Below are 20,390 nucleotides of genomic sequence, written 5' to 3' on the forward strand. Positions count from 1 at the left end.
AGGGCAAGGATATATGGCTTGTCTAGTGTGTGAAAGTCTTCCACACCAGGCCAAAATGTTGGGTTCTCTTTGTGTGAAGCATATGGCAGAGGCCTTGGGGCAGGTGTTTGCTTTTTTACTTAGTATAATTGTCTATTCTCCTTTTGGTTGTTAGGGCGAGGCAGCAGCACAATAGGTGTAGCCAAGACTCTCACTTGTAGTTGCACAGGCGGCATGCCCTCCTGTGCTTTGGTATGCCCAAGCTTGGCTAACATCAGTGATTGGCAATGCCAGCATCCGCATGTACATGATCTCTCTTCTGACTATGGGGTTCAGCGCGGCCATAAGGTAAGCCTGCGGTTTGTTTACTGTATATGAGTCATTCAGCGGGATAAGGAAAGCTGAAGTTTTTAGTGTTGCCCAGTCTTGCTGAAATGAGACTAGTTGGACTTGCTTGTTAATTCACGTTTTCCATGCGGTGTATGAGATATGAGCCAGGGCGAGTGCTGGTTCATTTTTATCTATAGAAGCCTGAGTTGAGTGTTCCATGGTGAGCCGAGTTTTTCGAATGTATCCCTGAGGCAGCTGTTTAGAGATTCCCCCAGCGTTTTTAAGATTCGAATATAGTGTTTCAAGTAGTCGCCCTCAAGGGTGAGTGAGGGTTTGACTAGACCATGATCCAACCTCAGTCTTGCCCTGGAGATGTGTTTTGGCAGTTGAAAGATTTTTTTGTAGGCCATGCATTGGGCCCGCTCCATGCTTTCTGAGCAGGCGCCGGAAATGCTTGATGCACATACACAAGTGCTGGAAGAAGTGCAGCTTGGGTAACTTTCCTTATGCTCTCTGCTGAGGGACTTGTGAACTTTTTGTTCAGTTTTATTAAACCATACGTGAGAGCTGCAGATTTGTGAGCCAAATCTTTTTTGTGGGCGATGGGACTTGCAGTTTCTGTGAACCAAACCCCCAAGTACTTGTATTTCTGCACACAGTTAATTTTCCTAGATCCAATAGTGCATGTAATCTTTTTTTTGGTATGCTTTTGCCGACCTACTACCAAGATCTTGGTCATATTTGAGTTACTAATGAGATGGTTCGGTTTGCTATATTTGTGTAAGCTGCTCAAGGCACGTTGGAGGCCCACTTCAGTGTGGTCCATGATGACCATGTCATCGGCGTACTGCATAATGTGTAAAGGTTGGTTACTTAGTCGAGGAGGAGCCAGGCTGTTGTTGGCTAGCATGTTTCCCAGGTCCACTGTATACAGATTAAAGAGGAGGGGGGCGAGTTCACAGCCTTGTTTCAAACCTTTGAGCGTCTCGATTTTCGCCAACAGAAATGTGAGACCTGTTTTTATCCGTACTCAGGTTTCTGAATGGAGTGATATTATGACTGTTATTAGTGACGGTGGGATGCCCTTGTTATCTGGGGGTGTTGTTCGATGACCGAGGGACCTGGGCTGCGCAAAGATTACATAAAAAGAATGTCTTGGCAATAGCAGCAGGGGATACTACAGACTTTGTAAAAAGGCTGGGGTCAAAGCCCATTCCCCCCTGCTCAAGATGTGTTGAGAAAAATGTATCCCTATGGCCACTTACAGGTGTGAAGAATGGGGATACAAAGATGTGAGGGACATTCAGGGGACAGAAATCAAATTCATGCGTAGACTCTACTGGGGATCATATATTCCATTCCATGCCCATTACGGTAACTATCCAGCCCGTTTACTTTTGCACTTTACCTGTTGAATTTTATTTCTATCATGGCACTCTGCGTTCGTTCTTAATAATGAGTTTTTCATTTTATTTGTCTGTATAACTAGTCCTACCTGTATTCACCTGGGCGATTCGGATTTTTAAATGTACATGTGAAATCTTTTTAAGCTATTGTAATTTTTTTTAATGTTTTAAATGTCCGGTTTTATGGCTTTTAGTGCCCGAATAAAGTATCTTTGACCTGACCTGAGTGAAATAATCCCTAGCAACCATAGTGGCTGACCTATCCACTTCTCAGTGGTCTCTGAGAGTTCTGTACAGCACGGACATAGTTTTCCCAGACTACTACTTCGGTATCAGTGTGTATTTGAACCCCAAAATAGCGTGTTGGATCCGTGGTCCATGTATGGGATAATCCATCTGGGAGGGGATAGTATTAGCAGGTAGTGAAAATATAAGTGACTTGATCCAATGTATACGATGGTCCAAGTGGTGCCCGAATCGTTCCACCTCTTGCAACGCGGGCGTTAGGTTATTCTCTGGGTTGTGTATATACAATAAAATATCCGCAGCATATGCGGTTATTATTCATTTGTACTGTGGAAATCATATTCCGTGATGCGGATTTGTATTTTGAGCTCACTGTGCTAACAATTCACGTATTTACTGCTCACCTCGATACTGAATTTGCATGGGGCCATAGCAGTGTGTCCTCCCCTGCTTGCGCACCGATGCAGAGTTGAACTGGCAAGCTCGGAATTATCCCTAGACCACCCCCACAGCAGCCGAGTAGGTGCTGCTTGGGGTCCCGCCATCTTGGGTGAGGAGCAGGAGCAGGGCGACCAGACTAGTGCTCGGCCCCTCCCGCCCTCCCGCCCTCGCCGCTACAAAAGCCCTTCTTTCACACCCTCGATGACTACTATTGTGTGTGGTGTGTTCTACTAAGCGTCCTGAGGCGGAAGCCGGGACTAGTAAGGAAAACTGCTGCTTAAATTTACTGTTGCTTTTAAAATTGTATCTGGATTTTACTCATTGCGCAATTTTATCGCCTTACTTTTAAAATTGTATTTTGAGCTCACTGTGCTAACAATTCACGTATTTACTGCTCACCTCGATACTGAATTTGCACGGAGCCATAGCGGTGTGTCCTCCCCTGTTTGCGCACCGATGCAGAGTTGAACTGGCAAACTCGGCTCGGAATTATCCCTAGACCACCCCCACAGCAGCCGAGTAGGTGCTGCTTGGGGTCCCGCCATCTTGGGTGAGGAGCAGGGTGAGCAGACTGGTGCTCGGCCCCTCCCGCCCTCGCTGCTACAAAAGCCCTTCTTTCACACCCCCGATGACTACTATTGTGTGTGGTGTGTTTTACTAAGCGTCCTGAGGCGGAAACCGGGACTAGTAAGGAAAACTGCTGCTTAAATTTACTGTTGCTTTTAAAATTGTATCTGGATTTTACTCATTGCGCAATTTTATCGCCTTACTTTTAAAATTGTATTTTGAGCTCACTGTGCTGACAATTCACGTATTTACTGCTCACCTCGATACTGAATTTGCACGGGGCCATAGCGGTGTGTCCTCCCCTGTTTGCACACCGATGCAGAGTTGAACTGGCAAACTCGGCTCGGAATTATCCCTAGACCACCCCCACAGCAGCCGAGTAGGTGCTGCTTGGGGTCCCGCCATCTCGGGTGAGGAGCAGGAGCAGGGCGAGCAGACTAGTGCTCGGCCCCTCCCGCCTTCCCGCCCTCGCCGCTACAAAAGCCCTTCTTTCACACCCCCGATGACTACTATTGTGTGTGGTGTGTTTTACTAAGCGTCCTGAGGCGGAAGCCGACTAGTAAGGAAAACTGCTGCTTAAATTTACTGTTGCTTTTAAAATTGTATCTGGATTTTACTCATTGCGCAATTTTATCGCCTTACTTTTAAAATTGTATTTTGAGCTCACTGTGCTAACAATTCACGTATTTACTGCTCACCTCGATACTGAATTTGCACGGAGCCATAGCGGTGTGTCCTCCCCTGTTTGCGCACCGATGCAGAGTTGAACTGGCAAACTCGGCTCGGAATTATCCCTAGACCACCCCCACAGCAGCCGAGTAGGTGCTGCTTGGGGTCCCGCCATCTTGGGTGAGGAGCAGGGCGAGCAGACTAGTGCTCGGCCCCTCCCGCCCTCGCCACTACAAAATGGAGCCAACATCCCGGAAGCGCAGCGGACGGGTGCAGCGGGCGCGCAGAAGGCGCGCCAAAGGCAAGCCCGTCTGTGCCCGTCCGCGACAGGCCGGGACCAGGGGCCATAACCCCTGTACAATTGACTTGCCAAAATTCAATTCTATCAACAAATGCCACTACATATTCAAGTAGTGAGCTTAGGAAGCTTAACATCATAGGCACAACTCACCAAACCTCATGTGTACAATTGGAACCCTTGAATACTATGGGGCCAGTCAGTTGCCGGAACTGTAAATGGGAGAGCGACCCCTGGTGCCGTCCTGTTAATGCCATTACCCCAGATTTTGCACTAAGGTGTATTTATCTCAATGCAAGATCCGTCCCAAAGCTTGCAATCGAAATTTGGGATATTCTGTATACTGATAAACCGGATCTAGCCTTCATTACTGAGACGTGGCTTCATAAGCACAGCACCCCGGACATTGCGACGGCTCTCCCTGCTGAGTATAAAATCCTCAATCTGAACAGTGAGAAAAAAAAGGGAGGTGGAGTAGCTTTGTTGTTTAAAGACTCCTTCACTTGCAGACAAGAGATGATCACACAGACTAGCAGCTATGAAGCTATGGCTTTTTCAGTGTCCATAAATACCAATATTCTTCTCGGTGGTGTTATTATCTATAATCTACCAGGTTGCACATCTGACTTTAGTACGCAGCTTCTGGCGCAAATCATGCCGGTCTGTCTGCATAACAAAAATATATGAAACCAAACGGAGGCAGCACCAAGGATGAAGTAGCCAGGACAATGTAGTATCAAAAATAAATTCTTTTATTTTTCTCATATACAGGACAGCCAACGCGTTTCGCTCCCCAACCATGGGAGCTTCGTCAGGGCGAGAGTATTGATCAGAACTTGAATTGATGAGAAATGACGTCAATGGGATCGTTAGACCAGTACAGATGCCTATATCAAAAATCCGTTATCCTGATAGTATTATATCCACGTCAGGGTTTTTATATATAAAAGACACAAGTGGTCCAAGACAATGATGTTCCAAAGTTAGTGTACAATTTCTGGCATCCAAAGAACAGTGTGTGTGCAGACCATAATAAGCTGCCACCAAACTTGCTCAAGAGCCTCCTATCAGTACGGTGTCCCCATGACGGATTCGATACTACATTGTCCTGGCTACTTCATCCTTGGTGCTGCCTCCGTTTGGTTTCATAAATCTTTGTCTGGAATTCCAGTAGGACCAAAACCGCAGCAGGTCCTGGAGGTTATCAGCACAGCATTCAGCATAACAGCTCAAATTGGACATAAGAGGGAAATTGGAAAGTAGAGGTGCTTACTGTAAGATCCGCTGTGGAACTTTTCTTTGCATAACAAAAATATCTTGCTCCTAGGGGACTTCAACATTCACTATGATGATAGTACTAATCCCCTAGCAAAACAGTTAGTAGAGAATATGGAAATTCTACAGCTGTCCCAGAGAATCGAACAACCAACACACAAGGCTGGACATATCTTCGATCTGATGTTCTCCAATATAAGTTCTATTCTCATTAAAGGGATTAAACCATTGACCTGGACAGATCACTCCTTGATTGAGTTAAATATCCATCTACCGGTTAAAAACACCAGACCTTTTAACCCGGCAGCGACACAAAATAGGAGTTGGAAACATTTTACAGTAGAAGCCTTTCAGCAACATTTCACCTTCTCCCAAGCAGTAAAAAGTGACATCAACGAAGAAATAGACTATCTCCAGAACCATATTACGAAAGCACTGGAACATTGTTCAGTGCTTCGCTCTAATATTAAACCCAGGCGTACTACGTCAGAAAACTGGTATGGGCCAGAACTAACGGCATTAAAAAGGAAATGCACATCGCTTGAACACAAATGGAGACTAACAAGAACTCAAGACACCAGACTGGCATATAAGAAAGTACTCACACTATACACCAAAGCCATTAGGAAAGCGAAGAAGGATTACTTTTCTTGCAGAATAATAGAAAATAAAAACTCTTCTGAAGAACTTTTTTAAATTAGTTAGAGAACTGTGCAGTCCCACCAGCCTTTCATTAAATCTGACTCCATCACAAGTAGGCTGCGATAAAATGAATGACACAATCTATTTGTCATTGTCCAACTCCAAACCGGATGGTTAAGAAGCCCATGAGCTACTCATCCCTCCGATTAGCTGCTCCAGCTTTGGCCCATTTTCGCAAGAAGAAGTGGGTAAAGTTATGCTAGAAATTAAATCAGGCTCCCCATTGGACCCATGTCCCCACCACATTTTTCGCAACTCACCCCCATAATTTGCTCAGCGGTAGCCCAAGTGCTGAACCACTCGCTAGAAACTGCGGAATTCCCAACTAGCTGGAAGAGCGCTATAGTCACCCCTCTTCTAAAAAAGGCAGGTTTGGATATCAACAATCCAGAGATATTGTTGTTCGGTGGACACACTCAACTGTGGAACAGCTGGTGGCCAGTATCCCTGGGCACCCCCCCAATTCCGACACCAACAGCAAGGAATTTGGGAGTAATGATTGACACCACACTGTCTATGAAATCTCATGTAGCTACAATATGTGGCAAAGGTTTTGCCATACCAAAAGATGCTCAGAAGAGTCTTTCCCTGGATTCCCATGGAGTGTAGAAGGATCCTGGTCCAGTCATTATTGATGAGCAGGCTGGACTACGGAAATTCCCTGTTCGTAGGCATGGCAGAATTACTCTTCACCAAATTACAATTAGTGCAGAACGCGGCGGCCAAGGCGATATGCAAGAAAAGAAAGTTTGACTCAGCCAAGAGCTGCCTACGAGAGCTTCACTGGTTGCCAATGAGGCAGAGAGCAACCTTCAAAATGATGTGTATACACACAGAGCACTTCACAACACAGGCCCTCTTATCCTTAAAAATAGGATTCAATTCTATGCACCAACTAGAAATCTCCGCTCCCAATTCACGGCTAGAGCAGTAACTACTTGAGTGAAGAAAGCCAGGATGGGAGAGCGTGCCTTCTCCCACATAGCTGCAACCAAATGGAACGAACTGCCCGTGGCTCTTAGGCTTATGGACTGCCACCGGCATTTAGAAAACATCTGAAAACGTGCCTGTTCCCTAAACCATACTAAAATGATACTACCCATGATAAACCATCACTCATAATAGCTGCTACAGCGCCGTGCTATCCTACGCAGGATGATTGTTAGCGCTTTACAAGAAAACAATAACATAACATGACCATGGTATTCTCGCTGGGGACACAAGCCAATGGCTTCGCCGTCAGTGCATATAGTAGGGAAGAGAGTGGGTATCCTTGTCTGGTGCCTCTAGTAATTGTTATTGGGGCAGATAGAAGACCGTTCACGCTAACCCACACTGTGGGATGCGCGTATAGGACTTTAACCAATTTAATGAACACCTATCCTACCCCCACTCGCCTCAGCACAGCCATTAAAAGCTTCACTCCACCGAGTCAACAGCTTTTTCGGCATATAGCAAGATCTCTGCAGCGCGCACAATCTGATCAAAACGCTTGATGGTGTAGAACAGTGTGGGTAAACTACTAGTGAGTGATAGACTAGGTACAAACCCGGACTGCTCAGAGAACACCACTATCAGAAGTAAGGGGGCGAGTCTGTTCACCAAGATTTGGGCAAACAGTTTAGTATCTGTATTGAGCAAGGACAGTGGTCTACATGTGGAGCAGTACTCTGGAGGTTTACCAGGCTTTAGCAAAGTAATCAGGGGAGCTTCTCGCATGGTGGTGGGCATCACCTCGTCTGTAGTCATTTCTTCGAAGAGATTAACCAGGTGCGGAATCAGTTGATCCTGATAGGCCTTGTAAAAGGCTACTGGTAAGCCATCGGAACCGGGGGCTTTATGATTGGGCATGTCCTTTAGAGCTGCAGTCATTTTGGTTGGGTGTAGTGGCGCAATCAGTCGCTCCCTGTAGGAGTTAGTCAGCCACTTCATTGCTATATGCACTAAATAGTCTTCAGCTGATTCCTCTACACTTGATGGGTGTGAGGTATAGAGATGTGTATAGTAATTTCAAAATCTGTCAACTATCTGAGACGCACCGCTTATCAGTGCTCCGTTTTGATCCTGCAACTCTAACACTTAATTCGCCCCTCTTACAGGCCTGGTCAGCGCAACTAGCGTGGCACTAGGTCTTTCCCAATCCCCGTACACTTCTTGCGGTGGCATATTGTCCTAGGTGAGTCACTTCAGTTTGAGCTGCGTTGTTGAATTTGTTTATCCTTTCCTTGATCTGGGCTAAAACCTCAGGAATTATTCTTCAAGTGACCTGCGCTCGAGCTCTGCTAACTCAGTCTCCAATTTCTATAAACTACCCCTGATGGAGCGAAGCACACCTGCATGTTTTAATATAACTACACCTCGGATATAGGCCTTAAACACTTCCCAAATAGTAGTCATTTTGGGGACGCTACCTAAATTGGTATTGAAGTAGTGGTCTATCTCTTGCGAGAGCTCCTCTCTGAACACTGCATCTAGTAGCGAGTACTGTGGAATACGCCACTTACTAACCCCGGGCTGCATATCGTCTATTTTCACTTTCAATCTTACTAGGGAGTGATCCGAGTATGTGCGTGGTAGATGCTCACATTCTGTTATGAAAGGTACTAAGTCTCGGGAGGCAAACCAGTAATCTGTGCGTGTGTGTATGTTGTGCACGGATTAGTAGTGTGTATACTCCCTTCCCTGTGGTGCGCGGCTACGCCATGCATCTACCAATCTTTCGGCTTCCGTTATTGCCGCTATGGCTTTGGCAGCTGATGAAGGTTTCCGTAGGGGTCCCTTTGATCTGTCAAGCTCTGGGGATTGCACACAATTAAAATTGCCTCCCCAAAGTGTTGGCATCTTCTTGTACATGGCAAGCTTATCGTGTAAGGATCGATAAAATTGAGGGTCATTATAATTTGGTCCATATAACCCCACCAGACACACATCGAAGTTGTCACTCCAGCAGCAAACTACTATATATCTTCAACATCAATTGTGTAAACTTTTTATATTTTCGCCATGACGCACCCATACTAAAAGCCTGCGTGCATGTGTTATGAATCCAGCTGCTATACAAGTACCTTTCATTCTTCTTCATGATAATAATCCCTTATGGGGTGCCAGGTGTGTTTCCTACATGACGGCTACATCTCTGTGATGCCTCTGTACGTATAAAACCCCCTTGCAAATTTTCCACTGGTTATTTAGGCCTCGACATTCCATGTTAAAAAGTTTATTGAGGCACCGCCCTGTCCAGGCACTGTGTAATGCTCTTTACCCATGCTCATAGGGTGGGACTGGAGTTACAGTGTCTGTGTTGTTACTCAGGTTGTTTCATGGTAATGCCACCTGGGCTGCTTCTAAAGAATGACTGCCAATATGTTAATCCCCCTCTCCCAACCACACCATATCCCCCAACATCAGACATGACTGCATGGTTCCCACCTTTTGGTACCCTCTTTTAACATTCCAACAACCCTCACAAAACAGTGTGTATTGCGCATGAGCGCGATGATTGCCTAACTGATTGCTTTAAGCACTGCCCACCCCACATTGCCCTCCAAAAGGTCGTCATGAGCATGATAAATCCGAGTCCACAAGTATGGCAAACAACAACATTCCCATGGAACGTCCCCGCCCTCTGTTGGCCTATCCTGTCCGACCGGGGGGTAAACAAACACGACTTGGTCCAGTTCACCCGGAGTACTGCCACCCTCCCCAAGGTCTGCAGCAAGTCCCTCGCTAATCGAAGGGTGCCCTCGGAGTCCGGCAGGAACATGAGAAGATCATCCGAATACAACGCTATATGCTGCATTTGCCCCTCCGCCAAGAGCCAAGAGTAGTACTGTCCTGTCCTGGCGTGCGCAGCCATGGGCTTCATCGCCAGAGCGAATAATAAAGGGGACATCGGGCAACCCTGCCTCGTACCCTAGCCACTGTACAAGCAGCAGAAACCAGGCCCCCTGTCCTCACCCTGGCAGTAGAAGCACTATAAAGCAACGCCGTCCACCGTATAAAATGTTCTCCTAAGCCAAATTCCTGCAAAACATTAAAAAGGTAGGCCCACTACAGACTAGCAAAGGCCTTTTCAATATTGACCGCAAAAATACACGCCTCTTCCTTATCAAAGGTGTCGAACCCCAAAATATGCATGAGTCTGTGAACATTCATCGCGGTATTTCGGGATGGTATAAATCCGGCTTGATCCTTATAGATCAGCTTCGTCATATGGGGCATCAAACTACTGGCCAGTATTCTGCTTAAGATCTTATAGTCTAGGTTAAGCATCTCGAAGGGCCTGTACGAGGAACGATCCCAAATAGGTTTGCCTGGCTTGAGAAGGGGAACTATGAGGGCTTCACTCGTGGAGGCAGGGAGGGCGTCCTCATGTCTCACCCTGTTGTAGAGCACCACCAAGCAGGGCACCAGAGCATCGGCGTAGGCCGTGTAAAATTCCACTGGAAGCCCATCGGAACCCAGCGTTTTGTTTCTGGCCATATGTTTTATGGCGCTGCGTACTTCACCCGCTTCGTTGTCCCAACCGAGAGCTTCAGCTTCCTCGACTTCAAGCTACGGTAGTCCCGCTTTCTGCAGAAATCCCTCATCCTCATGGAGCCCAGGACCCAGCCTACTCCGATACAACTCGGTATAGTACTGTAAGAAATGATCATTAATACCTCTTTGGGTGCGGAACACCTGTTCTCCCTGGCCTCTCAGTTCCAAGATCATCGTTTCCCTACGTGCCGGATTGGCCAGCCAGGCAAGGAGTGCACCAGCCTTATCGGGTTCCGAGTGCGCCATATCCGTGTAGGCCTTATAATCGAAGTAGCGCAGTCTCTCAAGTTGAACCGCTAGTTCTTCTCGAGCCTCAAGTAACCCCTTCCACCAATCCGGACATTCCGGGCGCTCGTTCTCTGAGTCGCGTACCCTCTGTTCTTACTTGAATACGTCTTGTAGCAACACTTTGTGCACTCTCTTCACCTCGCCTATGCAGCGCCCCCTAACTACCGACTTAAAACATCCCATTCAACCACCAGAGAAGACGCCGTGTTAGAGTTAACCCTAAAATATTTTTCAATGGCTGATCCAATAGTTGTTCGGAACACTGGATCCTCTAATGTAGCAGGCCAAAGCCGCCAAGTGGGGATAGCAGGGCGATCCCGTAGCCAATGCAGTGTTACCAACAGTGGATTATGATCAGACGATGTCCTAGCCAAGTATTCACTATGTACCATCTCCCCGTAGACATCTGGGGAGCTGAGGATCGAGTCCAACCGAACATGCAGGTCATGTAGTGATGAGAAGTAAGAATAGTCCCTGTCACACAGGTGATGCGCCCTCCAGGTATCAGTCAACCTCCATTGTTGCTGCCAGTCCTGCCGCACTGTAGCCAGTCTGTGAACCGGGGAATCCACGAGGGGAGGGTGGGAGCGGTCCAGGGAAACGTCAGTAATGCAGTTGAAGTCGCCCCCCAAAAGCACTGAGCCTGTCAACAAAAGTGCTAATTTCCCAGAGAGAAGTGCAAAAAAGGAAGCCTGATCCGTGTTAGGGGCATATATACTCCCTAGGACGATGTCCCTTCCATCTGAGCGCCTCGTCACTACAACGTATCTACCTTCAGGGTCAATCACCTGCCCAGTACTCTGGAGCAGCACACCCGCCCTAATCCAGACCAATGTGCCCCGTGCAAAAGCAGAGTATGTGGCACAGAACACCTGCCCCCGCCACCTCCGCTGCAAAGCTAGTCCCTCCTGTTTATTTAAGTGCGTTTCCTGTAGTGCCAAACAATTGATTTTGTTCCGTATCGACGCAGTCATTATCTGACCCACCAAATTCTGCGCCTCACCTTTAAGAATAGCCAGCTTCATCCCCTCCTCCTTAATTCTCTGCATGGCATCTCTTAGGGTGAACCATGGTTTTTCATTCCCAGGCCAGTCTGAATCTGTGGGGTACCTGTGACCACACCCATGCGCTGCTACCTGCAACAGGGTAATTTGGTTATTACCGTTGTAAGTCCGGAAGTGTCCCTGCACAGTGGGATCCGTACTGAGAGTTCAAAATTTGGCAGCATCCCCATTGTCTAACATCACCTTAGAATCGTTGTGATCATAGAGGCGCACCATCCAAGTTAATAGCGTCTCCCCAGAATTCTGTCTGAATCTCTCTAAAATATTACTGATTTCCTGCTGAGTGAAATCCTCCACACTATTTAACATAACTCCATCCGGGTTCACTGGAACGGTTTGAAGTTTCTGTTTTAGAATGGGCTGCGCTTCCACTCTTTTAATGTTCATTTCCTCCTCCTCCTGTCTTTCTCTCTGTAAGGGCTGCTCTCCTTCAGAGGAGAACTCTGACGATTACCAGATGTTGGAATCCCAGGTGGATGGATCGAAGTCTAAGCCTGCTTTGGCAATTGCTAAATGGACTTTTCTCTTACTCACTCTCCCCCTCCTTTTCCTGTATCTATATTCAGCGACACGGACAGCAACCCGTTTTAGCTATAGTTTGATTTGTTTCTAATTTGTCCTGTAAAAGCTTACTCTGACAGGAAAGCATTGTAGAAATATTCTTAGCTTCAATAAGTTGTTTTTCTAAATTCAACTGTTCCCGCTGCAGAGATAAACATTTGTCAAAAACTTGACGATATGCATACAACAGAGCCCAACCTCTGCAGCTCACTGTACATAATTCTTTACCCTTCTCTACAGGAACCTTCTGTAAACAATTTAAAACATACTCTGGTGTTGCTTCCCCCAAACAGCAAAACCAGCTCTCGCTTAATCCTAAGCTTTTAGAGTATTCATGCGCCAGCGCGGAGTACGGCGTCGCCTCCCATCCTGGAATTTGCATGAGGGCTAAAGGGATTTCACTTGGTGCCAAAGAACCAAAACCACCTTTCGTCTTTTTAAACATGTTTCTCCCCGCGTTTCTTTACGAATCCTGCTGACTACGCCAAAATGTACTGCCCTGCCCACTTGCGTAATCTGAACTTACACACACCACTTACTTACACAGAAACTCCGACACTCCTCTGGAGGTAAAATGAACTTTATTAGTATTGTAGACAAGGGCAATAAGTCACTGAAGCTGGTATGGTTTCAGGCACCGAGTGAAAGGCAATAAACAATGAATACACCACACTATATATATATATTGTAATACATATAAATATGAAACTGTGTACATAGATAGATAAACAGTTAATGTACAAAGCACCTTACCAGATGCGTCTGCACCGGAGTCTTCAACATCCCTGGCCAAGCACTGAAAACACCAGGTCGGGAACCCTGTAGAGACTGGGGCACAGGAAGTAATCTCTCTGGGCACCAATTTCATCCCGCGAGTGCGTCCACTCCAAGACTGAGTTCCTGAGCTCCAGCCCCCCGACACCGCTTTTTATAGGTAAATCAACACGTTCGAGAAGCCTCTAGTAGGCGTTCTCGCCCATCTATCTATCATAGGTGCTGGCCGTACTGCTCTGCGTCAGATCCACCCAAACAGACCTGGCCAAATTCTGTTTGGGTGCGCCGAGGCAAAATATATTCCTTTCCCTGTCTCCAGCCTTGGAGAGCCTTGCACAGTGCATCCTCCCTCTGTCCTAGAGATAAGCATAGAATGCACAAAAAGAAGGGCAAGGTACAAAACAACCTCACAAGATACGCCAGCTCGTACTGGTTTACGTGAAAAACATGTTTATGTTACTGCTAAAGTGTAACCACAGGGCAAAGCAGCACAAAATGGAAGAGCGATACAACAAAATGGCAGATCGGAGCATTGCATGGAATCAAGGTCAACATGTAACATGCAATTTAGCTCGTGTAAAATGGCTAATGCAGTACATCCCACCCCTTCTTCGTCCTAGATCCATGGTATTTAGGCCAATGGGGTATGATGGGTGAATCGAAGGTCAAGGGGGGTGTACTGCATTCGCCATTTTACACATGCTAAATTGCATGTTGACCTCGATTCCAGGCGATGCTCTGCCACCAGTTGCCGACCTTCCTTTTAAACATTTATAAGTAACCCCTATAGGCCTTATTGACCATAAGGCAGGGTGCATGGTATTCAAATGTAGGACATGTAACAGTTTAATGTTAAACAAGTCCTTACAGTGACAAACATCTCAAGGCTATTTTCACTATGGCAAAACTGGCTGTTCTGTAAGAAGACACTGGGATGCAATATTAAATGCTAATAATGTATCTCAGGAATGGGAGTAGGTCAAAAAATAATTCAAGAACTATGTTTAATAGATATCAAAAATCCAATTCAATGGTGAAGTCGGATGATTTATATCCCTGGAAGCTGAATTTGTATTTGATTCTATAATAGACAGAGTGTCCTGCTAATGCCAGAAGACTTTTAAAAGATGTAGAATATTTTAATATGTTGTCCTTGCTGAGTACTGGGATATACTCCATGGCTGTGAATCTATGACAGATATCCCATTATGAACGAAGCTTTAACAGGTAACGTTCAATCTTTTTCTGTTAATCTCTTATCTCTGCTTATTTCACTTCTGTGATCACAACGTAAATAAGCACATATTCAGTTTAAATGTACTTCTTCCTGTGCTACAGATTGTCAGCCTTCCAATGAAACAAGTGCTTTGATTGACCTTGTGGGATTGGAGGTTTCTCCTGTGCCCGTGCTTCCACCAGAACAGCTGGTCCTGCCAGCACCCCTACAGTCAGAGATCCCCTTCCTGCCACCGCCCCCTGCTGCTACAGCTCATCCTCGAACTGGCCTCTCAAGTCAGAAAGAGAGTAATGCCAGCCAAGGTAGATCTCCAAGCAACTCCTTGTCCCTTCTTGACGAGGAACTTCTGTGTTTAGGTAAGTGCATCTTTGTGTGAGTGTATATGGGTGTACATGCTTTTGTTCACATGCACGTGTGTGCGTTTGTGTGCGATCTGTGTTCTTTCTCTGAAATGTTCTTGTGATTTTTGTGTCCTACTCCGTGTAAGGGTAAGTTGTGTGTGGATGTAATGTCTATTTATGGCTGTTTTTATTACTGTGTCAGTGAGCAGAGTATAATATTCTGCTTTAAGGATTAGTTGCCTTTTTCTCTGGTATTTGTAAAAATTGCCTCTTTCTTGCTTGTATGTGCAAAGTCTCTTGCAAGTTGGGTAAGCTGGGTATTTCCCTTCTGTGTATAGATTAGCTATGTGTCTTTTTTTCTCCACATTGTATGAATGTATTCAGTGCTGAAAGAAATCTGCGACAATGAAGCAAAGCTGTAAGTCGCCGAACATCGAAAGACATACAACTAGCTCTCTCTGGGCTGATCCAGCTATGGGTCTTCCTCGCTGTCAAAACTTTTCCGTAAATCAAAGTCCAAACCGAAAACAAAACATAAGAAGGTAAAGCAGGACTCAACCTCATTCCGTTACTCCCTATCTAAAGAGAATCGCAAGAGCCTTAAGGTGTCACTCAATCTTGATCCCAAATTCATTATTGAGGAACCGATTCTCAGTTGAGTCCAATGTACCCGAGGCCCTAAATTGGTCATGCTGCGTCGTTTGGGCAATCTTGCACTTCACTGTTGCATGCCTTTAGGTCCCAAAGACCTGCAGGGGCCTCTAGTTCGGTTACTGCGGGCAGATCGGTCCTCTGCACTATCTAAACCCCTAGTACCTGGGTCTTGGGTTCCACTTCCGTTGGTGTTTGGGCACAATATTGATTTAAAAATATGGGAGAAATACCCAGAAATTAAATATTAGTTGGGAAGAATATCGTTTTCTGAGGTAATATCGTTGTAAATAATATTAATATTGTTAATGTCATTTTTACTAATATAGGGGCACATGCATCAAAGGTTTTCGCGATCGGAAATGTGTGATTCGCAAAAATCGTCCGTTTGCAATTACAAATTGACCTTTGGAGATGCATGAACGTGTTTCCTATGCGCAATTTAAGAATTTGCAATTATTTGCAAATTCCTAAATTGCGATTGCATTTAAGGAATCGCAATTTGCGATTCCTGAAATGCAATGCTAGAGACACTTTCAAATAGCGATTTCGCTATTTGGGACCACAAATTACAGACAAATCAAACTTGTCTGTAATTTGCAAAAACTTTGAAAAATGCACTAAAATGCATTTTTTAAAGTTTTAGGTTACACACACACATGGCCTTGGGGCATGCGTGTGCGCAACATGGGTGCACATCACAATTTCAGGGGTGAAACATGGTGTCATTTTGACACCCTTGCACCCTTGAAATTGCATGATCAATTTGCGAGTACCTACTGGTACTCGCAAATTGCGCAAGCAATTTCCAATTCATTCCTATGAGGCCTATAGGCACATAGGAATGAATGAGATTGCATTCCTTATTTGCGACTCGCAATTTGCGACTCGCAATTAAGGAATGTTTAGGAATTGCTATTTTTATAGCGATTCCTACATGCATAGGCTGTAGCTATTCCTTAATTGCGATTCCTTAATAATCGCACTGAAGGAATCGCAAAAGCCTACCTTGATGCATGTGCCAGAATGTGGTTAAAAATATTGTTTTTTAAAACTATTTTAATATGTTTTAGTTAATATGTTCATTTTATGTGTTACTATTGTTTATATAAATCTAATTGTTTTTAAAATATAGCTTGTAATTTTTGTGATTTCGATAAGTCATTTTTTTTTGTTTAAGAAGTTTTTATTTACATAAGAGATGAAGAAAACATAATGTAACATATACCGTATAATAAAATAAAACAATCAGGCAAAAAAACATGTGGCGAAAGAACAACCTTATAAGAAGAGAAGAAAAGAGACAGAAGAGAGTAGAGAGAAAAGAAAAGAAAGAAAAAGAAGAGACAGAAAAAGGAAAAGAAAGGGAAGCGTCAAAAAGAAATGAGAAAAACATTGTAGAGAGAAAGAAGACTTAGTGCATAGAAGAATGAGTGGAAAGATATGTAGTAAAAGGGAGCCAAAGAAGATGAGATTTAATATTTTGAGAGAGAGAAGAGGAGGAAACAGTAGAAATCCTATGTTCATCACAGATAAAGTTCCACCAAGTTAGTGAAGATATTTTAGAGTTATCTTTCCAAGATGACAAAATAACTTTGAAAGCTAATGCAATAAAAAGGTCAAATAACTTGGAAACAGAAGATGTAACATTCACATCAGGTGACAAAGAACCTAGAAAAACATTCTGCAGTGATAAAGTAATATTAAATTTAAAAATAGACATGCAAGTATTCCAAACAGATTTCCAGAAGGATAAAACATTAGAACATTCATAAAGTGAATGTTTTAACGTGCCCGTTTCATTGGAACATGACCAACATAATGGGGAGGAACCAGGCGAAAATTTACAAATACTAACTGGAGTAATAAGAGCTCTATGGTAAATGAAATACAGAGATTTGGTTATACGAGCAGCAGCAGAAACTTTAAATAACTTTGACCACACTTTATCCCAGGTTATAATAGGGAAAGAGACGGACACATCAGTTTCCCATGCAGTGTAAATGTGGGATTTAGGTCTGTCAATAACATCAGATAACAGTAACTTATATATAAGAGCAGCTTTAGGTCCGTGAAATGAAAATAAAGAGTATAAAGGAGTAGGTGGTGTTGTAGACGTGTGAGAGGAGGAAGAGAGAAAGAGATTAGGTATTATTGTATGGCATTAACAATAATATTGTATTCAGGAAGAAAAGAGTCAGGCAATTGATAATTCATCTGCAAGGTATGAAAGGGAACAATGGAATAATTGTGAAGAAGCTGATGCACAAAAATAATGCCCTTTTCTTTCCAATACTTGTAGTAAAAAGATTTGCCTTTATATTTAAGAAATGTATTATACCATACAGTAGAGGACAAAAAATATTGGAGTGGGGTAGAATCCTTAAAAAACGTGTTATGTAATAAAATTTGGGATTGTTTTAAAACAGGATTAGAGGATAAAAAGTTACAGTTTGACATAAACACTACATGATGAAAAGAAAAGGTCTTTAAGCAGGAACTTTCAAAAAGGATCCAGGGTTCGATGGGAATATCCATAAAATCATTAGCCAGTGAAAAAGATTGTCTAAGCAAAAAAGCTGAGTGATAGCCTTTAAAATGTGGGAAGTGCACACCACCTTCTTCTTTAGGTCGAATAAGTTTACTTAAGGAAATTCTTGGGTGTTTATTATTCCACAGGAATTTTGTACAAATAGAGTTAATTTGTGAAAAATATACATTTGTAATCTTGACAGGAAGCATAGACAGTGTGTACAAAACATGTGGCAAAATCATCATTTTAATAGTATCTAACCTTCCCCACCAAGAAAGATACAATGGTGACCAGGTAAGGAGTAGTGTTTGAATCTTGGCAAGCAATGCATGAAACGTGAATTTAATTGTATCAGTTAAGGATGATGAAAACCAAATACCGAGGTATTTAATTTTTAAAGGGCACCAAGCAAAATTAGAATCACTAAACATAAATTGATAACAGATAGAATTTAAGGGTAGAAATTCTGTTTTAGAAAGATTAAGTTTGTAACCAGTGATACTAGTGTGTAATCGGACTTCAATCATAAAATGAGGGGGAGATTCAACAGGGTTAGACATATAGACCAATATATTATCTGCATAAGCAGAAAGTTTAATTTCTACGGAATTATGTGTAAAACCAGCAATTTGGGAGTTGATACGAATACGTTCTAAAAAAGGTTCAAGACAGAGTATAAATAATAAAGGGGAAAGAGGACAGCCTTGTCTTGTACCTCTGGAAAGAGAAAAACATTTGGAAAAATGATTGTTAACAAAAATACTAGCTCGAGGACAGGAATATAAGAGCTTAATATATAAAAAAAAAAAGAGGTCCAAAACCGAACCATTGGAGGGTATGGTACATGAACTGCCAATTAATACGGTCAAAAGCTTTTTCAGCATCCAAAGACAGAGCTGCCAGGGGGGATTTGTATTTTTTTCCATAGGAAATGATGTTAGCAAACATCCAAGCGTTATCAGATGCCAACTTGCCCTTCACAAAACCAACTTGATCAGTTTTGATCAAGAGAGGAATAATAGTTTTGAGTCTGGAAGCAAGAATTTTAGCAAACATTTTACAGTCATAATTAATTAATGAGATAGGCAGATAGCTTTTACAATAAGAATGGTCTTTATCAGGTTTAGGTATGATGACAATTAGAGCATCCAAAAAAGATCCGGATGCTTTAGCTTCTGAAATAAAAGAATTAAAAAGTGAGAGGAGTTAAGGGACAAAAATGGAGTTAAAGGTATTGTAAAATTCAACAGTAAGACCATCGGGCCCTGGGGCTTTAGATTTTTTTAAAGATTTAATAGCATTAGTTACCTCTTGGAGAGTGATGTCTTTTTCTAATTCGAGGAATTCAATAAGAAGAGAAGGTGGGGATGGGAGACCTGAAAAAAATGTGTTTAAATTTGGGGAGGAGGGAAAAGTATCCTCAGAATAAAGGGATTGATAATATTTGTGAAATACCTCAGCAATATCCTCATCAGATAAAACTAGTTTGTTAGTGGATTCATTAAGGATAGGACCAATATTTTTACGCTCCGATTTAATTTTTAAATAATTGGCTAACATCTTACCCGCTTTGTTCTGACCTCCATGGTATTTAGATTTGATTTTGAGCAAGATATTACAAGCTTCAAAGGTTGCTAATTTATTAAGCTCAGATTTTGCTTTGATCAAATCGTGAGGGGCGGAGGGTGATCGAGAAGTAAAATACATATGTTCCAAGTTTAGGTTTATATAGTTGATCTTCATATTTCTTCTTGGTGGATTTCTTCTATTTCAAAACATAGGAGATAGTGAAGACACGAAATGAAGCTTTAAAAGCATCCCAATTAGTAGAAACAGAGGTATCCAATGGGTTATTGATAAGAAAAAATTAATTAGTGAAAGTGGTGGCTTCCTTGATACAAATCGTGTCCAATAGTAAAAAAGTGTTACGTTTCCATCGGCTAAAATGAGAGGAAGTGAGTGAAAAGTCCAGGACAGCATGAACAGGGGCATGATCCGAATTAAAAATTGGCCCAATTTCAGAGTTTTGAATGGAAGGGAGTAAGGATTTACTAACCAAAATATAATCAATCCTAGAACGAGTGTGATGCACATTAGAAAAAAAAGTAAATTCACGTAAATCAGGATTACATGTCTTCCAAACATCATATAAGGGGTGAGAGGCAATCGCAGATTGAAAAGCTTTGTGAGTTTTATCAGGTTGAAATTTACAATTATATAGCCGGTCAGAAAAGGGATCTAACCACTGGTTGAAATCACCAGCAACGATAATATTTGGGCAATCAATTGAAGATAGAAGTATTTTAATGTCATTCCAAAATTTAGGATCAGGTGTGACAGGACCATAAATATTTAATAAGACTATTGGTTTTTTTTGTATCAAAATCCTTGCCATAACCCATCGTCATCATTTTGTGTGGATAACATTTTTACTGCCAAAGCTTTATGGAATAATATCGCACACCCCTTTTTTTGTTAGAAGCAGGCGA

At 43.3% G+C, this 20,390-nt stretch overlaps 1 protein-coding gene across 2 annotated transcripts in view; it reads left to right on the forward strand.

The window, feature by feature from the left end:
- GGA3 (golgi associated, gamma adaptin ear containing, ARF binding protein 3) overlaps nucleotides 1–20,390 on the forward strand; it is a 730,479-nt gene that overhangs the window by 542,391 nt on the left and 167,698 nt on the right. For both annotated transcript variants that reach the window (XM_086930774.1, XM_086930775.1), the window contains one exon: nucleotides 14,478–14,732. In XM_086930774.1, the coding sequence (XP_086786900.1) occupies nucleotides 14,478–14,732 (255 nt within the window). The remainder of the gene's footprint in view (nucleotides 1–14,477; nucleotides 14,733–20,390) is intronic.

This window comes from Lissotriton vulgaris, chromosome 7, assembly GCF_964263255.1.
Source record: "Lissotriton vulgaris chromosome 7, aLisVul1.2, whole genome shotgun sequence".
Taxonomy (NCBI): Eukaryota; Metazoa; Chordata; class Amphibia; order Caudata; family Salamandridae; genus Lissotriton; species Lissotriton vulgaris.